Here is a 14,897-nt window from a genome sequence, read left to right on the forward strand (position 1 = left end):
CATTGTGCAAAAGAAGCCACAAGCAGTGTGTCAGGATGGACATCACTGTGCCAGTAAAACTTGATCTACAAAGACAGGTGTGGGCAGGTTGGTCGACCCTGGCCTCTTCCAGTCAAGGAGCATTGCTGACCCAGCTTCTGCCAGTCTAGGTTGTCTTTTCCAGAGTGTTTCAAGGCCTCCTCAAGTGGTGGGCCTGACTGGTGAAAAAGTTTTGGGGGGCAGATTCACTCCCAAGTGGGGACTTTATGCACATCTGGTGCTAGGTTCCGCTTCCTGCCTCCCTGAGCTTGCATTCTGACCATTTTTAACCACAGATGTCTCTATGGAACCATTCTGAAATCTCTAGATCACTCCCAGAAAGCCCTGGGAGTGTCGACTTACCATTTGTTTTTAATTCTGAAGGAAATTTCCAGAACTTTTTGCACAATTCAAGTCCTTCCTGGGGGTGAAAGAACTATCATTCGCCCCGCCCATGAGCGACAGATCTGGGGATGGAATAAGCCGGGAAATCGACTATTCATCTTGCAAGCGCATTGGATCCAGCTATCGGGCGCTCCCCAAAACTTATCAGCAGCCCAAGTGCAGTGGGAGGACGGCCATCTGCAAGGAGGTAGCTCCCTGGGGCTTACGTTGGCTTGTGTGGTGCATGTTTCCCACCCCCACCCCCCCCAAAAAACACCCATCATTCTCACATATCAGATAAAAGACTGAATGTCAGCCCCCTAAATGTTGAGTAATGGATGTGGTGGGATGTGGCAAAACAAAATACCGGAGCAGAGGTGAGTTTCTTACCCTGTTGGCAGTTTTGGTAAGCCATGGAGCCCATGGCACCAGCATAGGGTTGGCACATTCCATCATTTTGCTGAGCCTGCTCTGTCCTGGGTTCACTGCCCTCAGTACGTTTTTGTTTAGTGTGACAATTGAATACTTCTTCAGGGTTAGAGGACAGGCTGTTACTGTATATCCAGAATTCAAGAGTGCCTGCTGGGTTCCAGGGATCAGCAAGGAACTGCCTGTGGGCCAAATCCCAGGCCAAAGCTGGTCCATTGGTTGTGTTTGTCAATGAAGTTTTATTGTCACACAGCTACGCCCATTGATTTGCATACTGCCTGTGACTACTTTACTAAGACTAAGGCAGAATTAAGTAATCCCCACAAAACTTGAAATATTTTTTAAATACATGTATATATTTAAAATATGGCTTCTTAAAAATATATATATATATATAAAATATTTTTATTGATTTCAGAGAGGGAGAGAGAGATAGAAACATCAATGATGAGAGAGAATCACCGATCGGCTGCCTCCTGAATGCCTCCTACTGGGGATTGAGCCCACAACCCAAGCATGTGCCCTTGACTAGAATTGAACCTGGGACCCTTCAGTCCACAGGCCGAGGCTCTATCCACTGAGCCAAACCAGCTAGGGCTTTAATATATATTTTTATTGATTTTAGAGAGGAAAGGAGACGGGGAGAAAGATAGATATATCAATGATGAGTGAGAATCATCGATCAGCTGCCTCCCACATGCCCCACTCTGGGGATCGAGCCCACAACCCAGGCATGTGCCCTGACTGGGAATCGAACTATGACCTCCCAATTCATAGGTCAACGCTCAACCATCGAGCCACGCTGGCTGGACTAATTTTTACAATTATTGAGGTATATTTCCATGTCTCAGGCGGCTGGGAAATCACTGACAGTTTCCGGTCCCAGTAAGCATCTGGGCCGAAACAAGATGGGAACCCAGGCATGTGATGCCTGCCTTGTGGTGTAGACAGATCCATGGAGTGAGCCCATGGTTAGGTTAGAAGCTCTGATTCATAAATGCATTGTGCTGGGGGCATTGCCCTGAGAAGATGGACTTACTGGAGGTGTAGTTCTCACTGGCATGTATGTGCATAAATGTCCCTCCCTCTCTGATCTTCTTCCTGTCCTGACTCTGGTTCAGGGTTGGTGGCTGCTTGGCACTTGCTTACTCTTTTTTAACTCTACTTGAGTCCTGGTGCACAAAATTTGTGCACTCGGCAGGGGTGGGGGCGGAGGGATCCCTCAGCCCGGCCTGTGCCCTCTCATAGTCTGGGAGCCCTCAGGGGATGTCTGACTGCTGCGGAGGCAAGAGAGGCTCCTGTCACCACCAATGCACTCGCCAGTGGTGAGCCCAGCTTCTGGCTGAGCTGCGCTTCCCCTGTGGGAGCGCACTGAACACCAGGGGGAAGCTCCTGCGTTGAGCATCTGCCCCCTGGTGGTCAGTGTGCATCATAGCGACCAGTCGTTCTGCCGTTTGGTCCATTTGCATATTAGCCTTTTATTATATAGGATGAGTTGAGGAGCCAGTCCAGTGGGAGTGTGCATTATCTGGTTTTTTACAGAGAAAGTTTGCCAACCCCTGAAATACTATGATTGGTTCACTTGATCACATTTACTGTTTGTATGATAAGGGAATTTCCGGTATTACTTCTTAAATTTTCTACACTGAACAGTACAGTAAACAGTTCTGGCAGCCAGGGCTTGTTGCCTGGGGTAACAGCATTTCCTCTTGATGCAGGTGCTGAATGACACCTGGGTCTCATTCCCGTCTTGGTCAGAGGACTCCACCTTTGTCAGCTCTAAGAAAACACCCTACGAGGAACAGCTGCACCGCTGTGAGGACGAGCGTTTTGAGGTGTGTATGCTGGTGCTGCAGGGCCCTCGGGTGGCCCTGAGTCCTGGCCAGGATGGTGGGGACATGGGGTGTGCCTTGTCCCCCATCCTCCATGGCACTGCCCTCACTCTCCCCTGCTCATCTCCCTCTCCATCCTGGGATGTATCCTTCTTAACCTCCCCACCCCACCCCACCCCACCCTCGTCTCCTCTTGAGTATCAGGGATGCCAGCACTTTCCAACAGGGCAGGTCCTCACAGATCTCTTTTCTGCCTTGCTTTCCTTCAGGCTGGCTAGGCAATGTATTTGAATTTAATTTCTTTAATTAAAATTAAGTTAGCTTGCCTGACCGGTGTGGCTCAGTGGTTGAGTGTCGACCCAGGAACCGAGAGGTTGTGGGTTCAATTCCTGGTCAGGGCACATGCCGGGTTTTGGGCTCAGTCCCTTGTGGGCGGGGGGGGGGGTGTACAAGAGGCAGCTGATCGATGATGTTGCTCTGTCATCGATGTTTCTATCTCTCTGTCCCTCTCCCTTCCTCTCTCTCTAAAAATCAATAAAAACATATTTTAAAAATTAAGTTAGCTTAAGTTAATTTTTTGAAAATTTTGCTGACATGCAGCGTAAGAAATGACACAACAATCAGGTTCCCTTCCCCAATGGTAACAGCTTATAAGTCCCTGTCACAATACTACAGCGAGGTCAATGACATTGGCACATTTACCCCCTTGGGCTGTATTTGTGTGTGCATATGTGGCATGTGCATGTGTTGAATTGTGCATACACGTGTGTTCAGCTCTGCCTGTTCCCACCTTTGGTGGTTCCTGTATTCACCACCACAGCCAAGATACTGAGCGGCTCCTTACCACTAGGACCCCTCCTTCTGCCCTTTATGTCTGAACACTTCCCTCCCAGCCCCACCCAGCCCTGACCCCTGGCAACACTGACCTGTCCCTTCATCTCTCACTGTGGCACAAATGGAATCACATGGTATGTCCCCTTTGGGGATTGGCTCCCCCTGCACATGCCCTGAGAGTCTTCCAGGGGCTGAGTGCACCATGGGTCTGTTCCCTTTTATTGCCAAGCAAAGCTTGCTCTCTGTGCCTGTGCAGGGGGTCAGCCAGCAATGAATGGCCCATGGCTCTCGTCCCTCAGCACCAGGTCCTGCATTTGTGCCTCCCCTGACGATCCCAGCCCAGTAATCAGCCTCACTTGCTCAGGGCCCCACCTTCTAATGCCTGTTCCACCCCTCAGACGTGCAGTTTGTTAGCTCCGTCCAACCATCCCTTCTGCCAGCCCAGGCTCTTCCCTAGGGCCCCACTGACCCCTGCCCGCCTTCCTCTCCATAGTTAGACGTCGTCCTGGAGACCAACCTGGCCACCATTCGAGTGTTAGAAAGTGTGCAGAAAAAACTGTCCCGGATGGCACCGGAAGACCAGGATAAGTTCCGGCTGGACGACTGTCTTGGGGGCACGTCGGAGGTGATCCAGCGTCGCGCCATCCATCGCATCTATGGGGACAAGGCTCCTGAGATCATCGAGAGCCTCAAGAAAAACCCTGTCACCGCTGTCCCAGTCGTTCTCAAAAGGTTCCCTCAGCTCTGGCCCCTGGGCGCTCATTAGTGTTTGTCACAGATGTCACACAAGGTGGGGAGGGAGGTGGGGGGCCCCTGGGGCCTCAGGCTGCCTTCCTGGGTGTCTCAGTCTTCCTGTTCCCCTCCCGAGAGGAAAGCACGGTTAACACTTGTCCTAGTCCTTTGGCCACCACACACATAATTAGGGCGAAACATGATGAGTGGGACCTGTCTCACAGCTTGCCTTGTATTTAGTATTGTGTCTTAGGAACTTTTCCGTGATAGTGAACAGGTATTAAGTGCTGCCCTCAGTTGGGTGCTATGCTTGGCCCTGGCGTTGCAGAGCTGAGCGAGACCCACACAGTCCCATCCCTCATGGGGTTCACAGTTGAGCCAACAGCTACATGGAATATGGTCAGTGGCAGAAGCCAGGACAGGGAGGAGGTTGGTTCCGTGGCAGCAATGTTTGAGAAACCATAAAACTGTCCACATTGGTCCTCCAGGACCATGGCTTCCTCCTTCCCTCCTTTACTCAATAGAGACAAGCCTGGAGCTGGTTGTCCCACGTGTGCAGTGCATGGCTAGTCTGTGGATGGAAGACAGGCTGGTCCTAGTGCAGGGATGACTCAGGCGGGTGTCACAGGCTGTTCCCATGCTGTCCTTGTGCTGAGCCCCTCTGGCCCCCACAGGCTGAAGGCCAAGGAGGAGGAGTGGCGGGAGGCCCAGCAGGGCTTCAACAAGATTTGGCGGGAGCAATATGAGAAGGCATACCTCAAGTCCCTGGACCACCAGGCCGTGAACTTCAAGCAGAACGACACCAAGGCCCTTCGCTCCAAGAGCTTGCTCAACGAGATTGAGAGTGTCTATGATGAGGTGAGACCCTCCTCTGCGCTGGGTCTCTGCCTTTTTCCCAGCGGGTAGGCGAGGTTGGTAGCATTGCCCTCACGGCTGTGTAAGGGTGAGGGTGGAGGTTTCTGTAGCACAGACAAGGGCTGTTCAGGGAGGACTGGGGCTCTTCCCTCCTCCCTCCCCTTGTGGGCCTTGATGGACCTTCCTTCAGATGCCTGGTGCCAGCAGCTTTATTTTCTCCACAGCCAGTGGGTACCAGATAGCACTTGAACCCCCAGAAGGAACATCCCATAGAACCCTTGATCACAGACCTTCCTATGCAGTACTGTTATCCAAATTTTAGTTTCCTCAGTGAGGAGACAGGCACAAAAAGTCACAGGAGATCAGAGCTCTCGGCCCTAGGGCTTCACCTCCAGCAGATGCACCGTGTCCTCTTGCCAGTCTTGGACCGCCTAGGCTCATGGGTCCCGAACCACATAACTGAGGCAAGGCTGGGCTCTCAGGCTCTGAGAATCTGGACCTTTGAAAAATGGATGTAGGAAGCGGCCTGGCAGGGAGATGGAGGCCACTGGGGGGCAGTCAAGGAGGTTGCGGGTGCTGTTCTCAGGCTGAGTCCAGGAGACAGGGACAGAGCAGCATTGATGGCTGAGCACTTGCCTGGGCAGGGTCATGTACTCCCTTTTACTCTTCACATAAGCAGCAAGCCCTTCAGCCTCCCTCCCCCAGGGGCACCCTCCCCCCTGCAGGGCCCAGCCCCTAGCCCCAGGCCTTACTCTTGAGCTTGTCTGACCTCCTCACTTGAGGAAGGACCTTGAAGCCTGCAACCTCTCCCCAACAATGGGGTCTGTGGTACATTGTCAACTTGGGGTGATGATGTAGCCCAACAGACCCACCACTGACCACTGAGTTCTTGGCTCTTCCCTTGGGGCCAGAGGGGAAAAGGGGTGTTTAGCTGATGAGGGTCAGGGCACAGAGGGCCCCATCTCTATTTCCTGCCAGTCACTAGTTCCGTTTGAGAAACAGCCTATGCCTCCTCCCTCCCCCTGCCCTGCCCTCAGGAGGTCCTACCTACAGGGATGGCATCCATACTCAGTTTCTCTAAGAACCTAGACATCCCCCGTCTCCCACGTGCTCAGGCAGTCTGGAGGAAGTAGTCACTGTCTAGGTTTTCTGGAAGAAAAATGATTAGCTAAAGACTGAGGAGAGGGGTGAACCCAGGGATGTGGTTCTCCAGGGAGAAAGAGTAAACAGGCTCATGCAAAGGTCCTGCACTCCTAAAGCATCAGAGGAGGAACCATGTGAGCTATGAGACCGGGGCGGCTGCAGGACTGCATGCCAGGGGCTGAAGTCCTCTGCTGACCAGTGTGGGAGGGCCTGGTGGGGGTGATAGAGTTGGCTGTGCTCCTCTCGCCATATTGCTCTAAACTCGGTGAGGAGAGTCGTTGGAGTGGGCAGGTGGGAGGCGTGCGCAGCAGGGTAATAGGAGAACTGTGGAGGGACTGGTGGTGGGTGGGAGGGGGGCAGAGGCAGGGTATGCGCCAGGTGTGAAAGGCTGAGGGAGAAGAGGCTGACATGTAAGTAGTCCCAGGTCTTCATGGTCTAGCTGAGCATCCATGAATGAATGATGGTGGGCAGAAAGGCCCAGGGTCCACCCTGAGCCTTCCTCACCCCCATGGAGAGCTTGGACTGGGCACCTCGGGTCAGCTGGAATTTGGTAACCAGGGCACTGCTCCCCTCAGGTCCCCTGGCCCCTAGGCACTGCTGCAGGCATTGGTGGTGGGAGGGAGATTGGCCCTGTTCTGGTCCTAGCGCTGAGCAGTGTGACACTGTTAAAGCTGAGGGTGCAAATCTTGGGTTCTCGTAGCGGGTTGCTTCCTCCCTGACATTCACCCTGTTCCCAGCACCAGGAGCAGCACTCAGAGGGCCGCAGCGCCCCCTCCAGTGAACCACACCTTATCTTCGTGTACGAGGACAGGCAGATCCTGGAGGATGCGGCCGCACTCATCAGCTACTACGTGAAGCGGCAGCCAGCCATCCAGAAGGAGGACCAGGGCACCATCCACCAGCTGGTGCACCAGTTTGTGCCCAGCCTCTTCTTCTCCCAGCACCTGGACCTAGGGGCATCTGAGGACTCTGCTGACGAGGGCCGGGGGAGCCCCCAGGGGCAGAGTGTGGAACCTGGTGACTGGAAGAAGCCAGCGCCTGGGCCACAGAGCAGCCCCCCGGTGGAGAAGGGGCCCACCGGCGAGGGCTCCACCCCTGAGCAACAGCCACCGCCACCACCGCCACCGCCACCACCATTACCACCACCACCACACAAGCCCATGGATGACGTCTACAGCCTCTTCTTCGCCAACAACAACTGGTACTTCTTCCTGCGTCTCCACCAGACCCTGTGCTCCCGGCTCCTGAAGATCTATCGCCAGGCTCAGAAGCAGCTCCTGGAGTACCGGACGGAGAAGGAGAGGGAGAAGCTGCTCTGCGAGGGCCGGCGGGAAAAGGGCAATGACCCCGCCATGGAGCTGCGGCTGAAGCAGCCCAGTGAGTCCCCCAGCCCCTGTGAGAGCCCATGGATGACATGCAGGCGCTGGGAGACGGGCAGTGGCCCCAAGGATTTCAGTTCACAGCTTATGATCGGAAATGTCCCCTTGTGTTTTTTTCTGGCTTTTCATTTTGAAATAATTACAGTATCTCAAATGAGAAATAACAAAAATAATAGAGTCTCGAACACCCTTCCTAGCTTCCCCAAACAGTAGCACCACTTCTGACTGTGGTGCCGTGGTAGGAGCAGGAAACCGGCATCACCAGGCCACAGCCACAGCGCTTCTTGCCTGCCTCCCAAGCTGGGCCCCGTGCAACCACTGCCAGTCAAGCTTCCGTCCTGGAGTTGGGCCAACATTAAGAAGCCCATGGTGGGAGGTGGGAATGTGGGCTCCTTGTTCTATGGAGATTCTGGATTCATCTTGTGGTTACAGCCCTGTGTGACCTGTCTCCGCCCACCCTTAGGTGAGGTGGAGCTGGAGGAGTACTACCCGGCCTTCCTGGATATGGTGCGTAGCCTGCTGGACGGTAGCATCGACCCCACGCAGTATGAGGACACGCTGCGCGAGATGTTCACCATCCACGCCTACGTTGGCTTCACCATGGACAAGCTGGTGCAGAGCATCGCGCGCCAGGTGAGCAGGTGCAGGATGGGCAGCGAGCAGAGTGACAGGAGGCCTGACACATGGGGCAACAGCACCTCCTCAAGACTCCTTGCCAGTCCCCAGCTTTGAAAGCCTGCACTTCTATCACGCTCATGCTGTGTGGTTGGTCCCATGCCAGCATCTTTCCTTTTTTTTTTTAACCAAGGTAGAGTTCACATAACATAATGCTAATAACCATTTTATTTTATTTTATTTACTAGAGGCCTGGTGCACGAATTCGTGCACTAATGGGGTCCCTCGGCCTAGCCTGCGAGATTGGACGAAACCGGCTCTCTGACATCCCTCGAGGGGTCCTGGATTGTGAGAGGGCTCAGGCCAGGCCAAGGGACCCCACCAGTGCACTATCAGGGCCGGGGAGGGATGCGGGAGGTTGGCCAGCCAGGGAGGGACAGTGGGAGAGCTCCAGAGCGTGTTCCTGTCTCACTCAGCAGCAAGCTAACCTACCGGTTGGAGCATCTGCCCCCTGGTGGTCAGTGCACATCATAGCTAGTGGTTGAGCGGCCTTAGCATATCATTAGCATACTAGAGGCCCGGTGCATGAAAATTCATGCACTGGAGGAAGGATCCCTCAGCCCGGCCTGCCCCCTCTCACAGTCCGGGACCCCTCAGGGGCGCAAGGCAACCCAGCGATCAGGGGAAGGCAACACCCCCATCACACCTCTGCTGCTGCCACTGTCGGCAGCGCAAGCCTCGGCCGGCCCTGGTTACCTGAGCTTTGGGCAGCCGCCATTGGCGGCCTGCCTGTGCCTTGGGCCGGCCCTGGGCGGCTGGGCAGCTGCCATCCAAGGCTTACCTGCACCTTGGGTGTCGGCTGGGCAGCCACCATCTGAGGCTTGCCTGCGCCTCGAGCCGGCCCTGGGTGGCTGGGCAGCCAACATCCGAGGCTTGCCTGCGCCTTGGGCCAGCCCTGGGGTGCTGAGGGGACTGGGGGACTCCAGAGGCAGGCGCGCAGAGCTGAGGGGACTGGGCATCGCCATCTTGTGGCTGTGGGTGCCGCCATCTTTGAGGGCGTGGCAGTCGATTAGCATATTCCCTCTTTATTAGATAGGATTACGCTTTGATTGGTTGAATGGAGGACTGGACACTTAGCATTTTAGGCTTTTATTATATAGGGTTTTTTTAACTGAATTTAGAGAGAGAAGAAGGGATAGGGATAGAGAGATAGAAACATCAGTGAGAATCATTGATCGGCTGCCTCCTGCACGTCCCCCACTGGGGGTCAAGCCCAAAACCTGGGCGTGTGCTGTGATTGGAAATTGAGCCAGTGACCTCTCAGTTCATGGGTCAACGCTCAACCACTGAGCCACACTGGCAGGGCATGTTAACCATTTTAAAGTAAATAATTCAATAGCATTTAGTACATTGACAGTGTTATACAATCTTCACCTCTGTCTAGTTCCAGAACATTTCTATCACCCCAAAAAGAGACCCTGTCCCCATTAGCAGTCACTCTCCATTCCCCTTCGCCAGCTCCTGACTACCACCAATCTGCTTTCTGTCTCTGTGTTTACCCATTCTGACATTTCATATACATGGAATCATACAGTATGTGGTCTGACTTCTCTTACTTGGCATGATGTTTTCAAGATTCATCCACATTGTATCATGTCAGTGCTTCGTTCCTCTTTACAGCTGAGTAATATTCCATTGTAGACTGGACCACATTGTGTTCATTCATTCATTCATGGATGGGCACCTGCATTGCTGCCACCTTTTGGCAATGGTGGATAATGCTGCTGTGAACATGAATTTGAGTCCCTGCTAACAAACGTGTTGTGAGGGTAACTTGGCAGTGTGTAAAGAATTGTGGCCCACTTGTAAGGGTGTGGGGTGGATATCAGTGACGTTCCTCAGCACTCAGTATCATTTATAGTAGCAAAACACTGGCAATAGAAATGTCAAGGAGAGGAAATGAGTCATAAAATATAAACAACAAAGCCCCAGACAGGTCGGTGTGGTCCTGGGACATGTGTCCTGCTGGTGGTGTTCTTCAGCTTGACTTTTGTTTCCTGATTACCAACTAAGGCTGTTCACTTAAAGTGGAAGAGAAGCAGTAAAATCTCCCACCCAGATACAGTCAGTGGGACCATTCTAGAAAAGCCATTTCCTTCTGGGTTAGGAAAACTTCTCATTGAAGTAGACACACAGAAAAGTGCCCAAATCCTAAGTGGGTGGCTCGGCGGGTCTTCACATGTGGCTGCCCTCTCCCACTCCCCCTCCCAGCTACTCCTCACCATGGGCACCCACTGCCCTGATTTCTGATGCTGAGATAGAGTTCTTGTCTTGAGCTGTGTCTAAATGGAAGTGTACCACCCATCTGGCATCAGGCAGTGTGATTCTGCAACATTCCTTTTTGCAATTGTGGCTCCTTCATCCTGGCCTGCTCCAGGGAACAAACTCCCTTTTGGGCCCTTGGAGCAACACTGCTTGTCTCCTGGTGGACATCTGCGACTTTCCTCCACTCACTGGGTGGGGTGGAGGCAAGCCCACCAGCTGCAGTGGAAGCTTTTGGTTTTCCAGTGGGTACTCTGTCCTGCCCAGAGCTGGGATTGGCGGTCTCTCACCTCTCCTGGCTGAGGGGCAGCAGGATCTCATCGTGTTTTACATTGCATTTCCCTGGTGGCTCCTAAGGTTGGCACCTTTTCCTCCCTTTGTGGCCATTTGGATGTCCCGTGATGGGGAAGCACGCATGAGACCTTGCACACAGCTCCAGGAGACAGTGGCTCGGGGGCACCATGGGGCAAGCACTTCACTCTCAGAGCTGTGGCTTCATCAAACCCCACCGGAAATGCCGTGGGCCAGATATGCTCACAGGCCTCTCCCATGCTGACACCTGTAACTTACCTTAGAGGGAACATAGCCACACCCTTTGCCTTTTTTTTTCATTATTATTAGCATTTCTTGTTTTCAGTAACAGCAGCCACTATTTGGGGGAACTTGCCGTGAGCCAGGCACCATATGAGATCCGCAACACTCGGGGCAGAACCCAAGGCCCTGCTCCAGCTAGTGGTGGCAGGGCCGACTCGCACAGCTCCATCTGACCCTGTGCCTCAGCTATCTCCGTTACTCATTTCTTCTTAAACCTTATGGTTTTAAATGTTTGTAGGAATTGAAGGAATTCATTGTGTTTATTGCTGAAAATTTAGGGAAAATAACCTCCTCCATCCCACCACTCAGATAATTACGATCCCCATTTTGGAACATTTTCTTTTGCATTTATTCCATATGTTTCTCAACCCCAAGCAGGGTTTGCTGGTCTGGTCTAGTTTGAACTGGTCTGCTTGGCTCTGGACTGGTCTGCTCTTGTCTGTTCTAGTCTGATCTGGGCTAGTTTTTCTACTCTGGTCTGTTCTGCACCCTGTGCCAAGGTACTTACTCTGCATGGCCCATCTGATCCTGGCCTTCATCCCCATTTCATGGACTTGACCACGTTGTCTTTGGGTGAGGTGGGGACAGCAGCAGGCGGTGTGCTAGAAACTGCTCCCCCCTCCAGAGGGGCACACACTCCAGGCACCCACCAGCTTTCCTCCCCACCAGCTGCACCACCTCGTGAGTGATGACATCTGCCTGAAGGTGGTGGAGCTCTACCTGAACGAGAAGAAGCGGGGCGCTGCCGGTGGGAACCTGTCCTCCCGCTGCGTCCGTGCCGCTAGGGAGACTAGCTACCAGTGGAAGGCTGAGCGATGCATGGCTGATGAGAACTGCTTCAAGGTGAGAGATTAGCCATGCTCAGTCCCATGTGAGGCTAGGGGTGCAAGGGGAATGCCCAAAACAGGAGGGGCCAGCCATTGTGTTCTGGCCTGGGGGGAAGGATTGGACTGAACCATGACTTTCTCGGCCAGTCCAATTACATGTACTTCCTTGACTGGGCCTCTGGATGCTGGTCCTGGCCTCAGAGGGCACCACTGAGGGTCCATGAGGTGGGTACCCAGCACATGATCCCTGGAGGAAGGGTCTAGGCCAGCCTTGGGCAAACTATGGCCCGCGGGCCGGATCCGGCTGTTCTATCCGGTTCTCTTGCTCTCCCCTCCGCTCCTTTACTTTGAATTTATATTAGTTCACACAAACACTCCATCCATGCTTTTGTTCCGGCCCTCCGGTCCAGTTTAAGAACCCATTGTGGCCCTCGAGTCAAAAAGTTTGCCCACCCCTGGTCTAGGCCCAGAGGCTGGCAAAGGTGGTTAATTGATGAGCTTTTGACCTCATCCTGTGTCAGCTTGGACTGTTCTGTGGCTTCAGGCATTGTCTCCCACCTTCCCCAGGTGATGTTCCTTCAGCGCAAAGGGCAGGTGATTATGACCATTGAGCTCCTGGACACCGAGGAAGCGCAGTCGGAGGACCCTGTGGAGGTCCAGGTGAGGACGACGGCCCTGTGCTCTGTGCCTTGTGCACACTCTGGGGCCAGGGGAAGCCATAGTTAGCATCGTGGAGTTCCCACCCCAAGAGCTACATGCACAAGCACAGGCCACATGCTCTCCATGGAAGCCTGAGGGAGGGCCAAAGTTGCAGACAACCCCTCAGGAGTCCAGGGTGTGTTCCAGGGCAGGACCCTGGGTCCTGATTCCTCCCACATGCTGTAGACACCAAGCCATCCCAGTTGAGCCTGTGACCAGCATGGTCACCCAAGCCGTGTGACCTCTGCACTCTATATAAAGCTCAGGGCTCCGGGTCGCTAGCCTTAATCACCAGGAGAACATCCGCCTGGCCACACTCTGAGCCACACATTCCACTAGACAAGACACTTCCCCTATGTTTGTTTTCTGCTCTTACAAGGACACCAGGCATTGGGTTTAGGGCCCACCTTACTCCAGTGTGACCTCACCTTACCTTGATTACTCTGTTTCCAAATGAGATCACATTACAGGTGCCAGGGGCTAGGGCTTAGACATGTCTTTTTGGGGGACACAATTCAACCCACAATAGTGAATAGCTTGTCCCAGTTTACCTGGGACATTCCTGGTTTTATCACCAAAGATTCCACATTCCAGGAATTGCTTGTTCTCAGACAAACCACAGCAATTGGTCCACTGACATGTAGCTGTGTCACACCTTTTCTGGAATCAAGCAGTACAAATAAGGACGTCCAAAGGAATCATATTTCAAAAAGGTTTTGCTGCCTTCTTGACCTTGAGTCAATCAGCCAAGTTCTGTGGACCAGGAGCTCTGGAGCATCATGTCCGCTCAGGAGCTTTGTGTCTGGAGAAATGGGAAGGTGTAGTGACACTTGGCGCCCTCACACCAGGGCCGGTAAGCCCAAGCCTCCTTCCCAGAGCTGGGGGCACCACGGCCGCAGGGGCTCCCCTCCCAGCATCCTCCCTGCCTACCTCAGGACTCCCCCACACAGGAGCTCCAAGACAGCGAGGGTGGAGGCCTGCATACCTCGCACCTTCCGAAGTTTCCAGCAAATGCGCTTTTATTAAGCTCATGTCTGGAGGAGCCTCTGGCTTTAACAGGGTGGTGAGCAGATGGTCACCGGACACCACCATGCCCTACTGGACCTGTGTGGCCCCTCCCAGCCCCACCTCCTGTTCACTCCCACCTGTGACCTGGTCTTTCCCTCTTTCTACTGCTGCTCGTGTCCCGATATCCATTCTGGACCTTGATTCCTCCATAAGGGGGTCCCCATTCCCTGTGTGAACTTGATGAATAGGTTGTTACACAGCAGGGACTTCTCCACTTAAGCACAAAATGCCGTAAAATGTCTCGTTGTAGCTGGTATGCACGTCCCTCCCCAGCTGCAGTCTGGTTTCCGTCACACATCAGGGTCTTCAACAGCCACCATCCCCCTAACACAGTGGTCGGCAAACTCATTAGTCAACAGAGCCAAATATCAACAGTACAACGATTGAAATTTCTTTTGAGAGCCAAATTTTTTAAACTTCTTGTAACGCCACTTCTTCAAAATAGACTCACCCAGGCCGTGGTATTTTGTGGAAGAGCCACACTCAAGGGGCCAAAGAGCCGCATGTGGCTCGCGAGCCACGGTTTGCCGACCACTGCCCTAACACATCCCCAGGAGCCCTGAGCTCAGGGGCCTGGCTGAGGAGCCCTTACACAGGAAGTCACGGCCATGTCTCCTCCTGTTCCCCCAGCACCTGGCTCGATACATGGAGCAGTACGTGGGGACCGAGGGTGCGTCCAGCTCCCCCACTGAGGGCTTCCTCCTGAAGCCCGTGTTCCTGCAGAGGTGAGAGGAGCCGCAAGGAGACCCTGTGTCTTTAATTGAGGCTAAAGACCGTTTCCTTCGTCTGGGAACACTAATTGGGCACCTGATATGTACAAGGTGTGGCTGTGCCCTCCTGAGGTCTGGGGTGAGCAGAGCAGTCATGCAGTCATCCCGGGATGAAGGGGCTGCCCTACCTAAGGGAGCAGAGGGGCTGGGAGGAGGGGGTGAGTCCCTGGAGGGAGAAGCTCCCAGAAATGGCAGCCATCAGGCCAGGGACGCGAGTGCCAGCATCATTAGACCCTGGACCTGAGTCAGGCAGGGCCAGATCTCCTCTCAGGCCAAGTTGAGACAGTGGACTTTAAGATCAGTGGGGACTGTTAGTTGGTGTTTAGATTTGTGGGGACCCATTGCCAGGTGGGGGCCAGCCTGGGAGTGGGGTCCCAGGCCCACTGATAGGAGGGA

The 14,897-nt window shown here is 53.7% G+C and overlaps 1 protein-coding gene across 2 annotated transcripts in view; it reads left to right on the forward strand.

Annotated features, from left to right (window-relative positions):
* Positions 1 to 14,897, forward strand: part of SIN3B (SIN3 transcription regulator family member B) — a 43,698-nt gene that overhangs the window by 26,410 nt on the left and 2,391 nt on the right. For both annotated transcript variants that reach the window (XM_080673151.1, XM_080673152.1), the window contains exons 9-17: positions 403 to 610; positions 2,550 to 2,666; positions 3,991 to 4,229; positions 4,904 to 5,087; positions 6,965 to 7,604; positions 8,070 to 8,239; positions 11,807 to 11,980; positions 12,532 to 12,624; positions 14,362 to 14,456. In XM_080673151.1, the coding sequence (XP_080529277.1) occupies positions 403 to 610; positions 2,550 to 2,666; positions 3,991 to 4,229; positions 4,904 to 5,087; positions 6,965 to 7,604; positions 8,070 to 8,239; positions 11,807 to 11,980; positions 12,532 to 12,624; positions 14,362 to 14,456 (1,920 nt within the window). The remainder of the gene's footprint in view (positions 1 to 402; positions 611 to 2,549; positions 2,667 to 3,990; positions 4,230 to 4,903; positions 5,088 to 6,964; positions 7,605 to 8,069; positions 8,240 to 11,806; positions 11,981 to 12,531; positions 12,625 to 14,361; positions 14,457 to 14,897) is intronic.

Source organism: Plecotus auritus (genome assembly GCF_963455305.1).
Source record: "Plecotus auritus genome assembly, chromosome: 6".
Lineage (NCBI taxonomy): Eukaryota > Metazoa > Chordata > Mammalia > Chiroptera > Vespertilionidae > Plecotus > Plecotus auritus.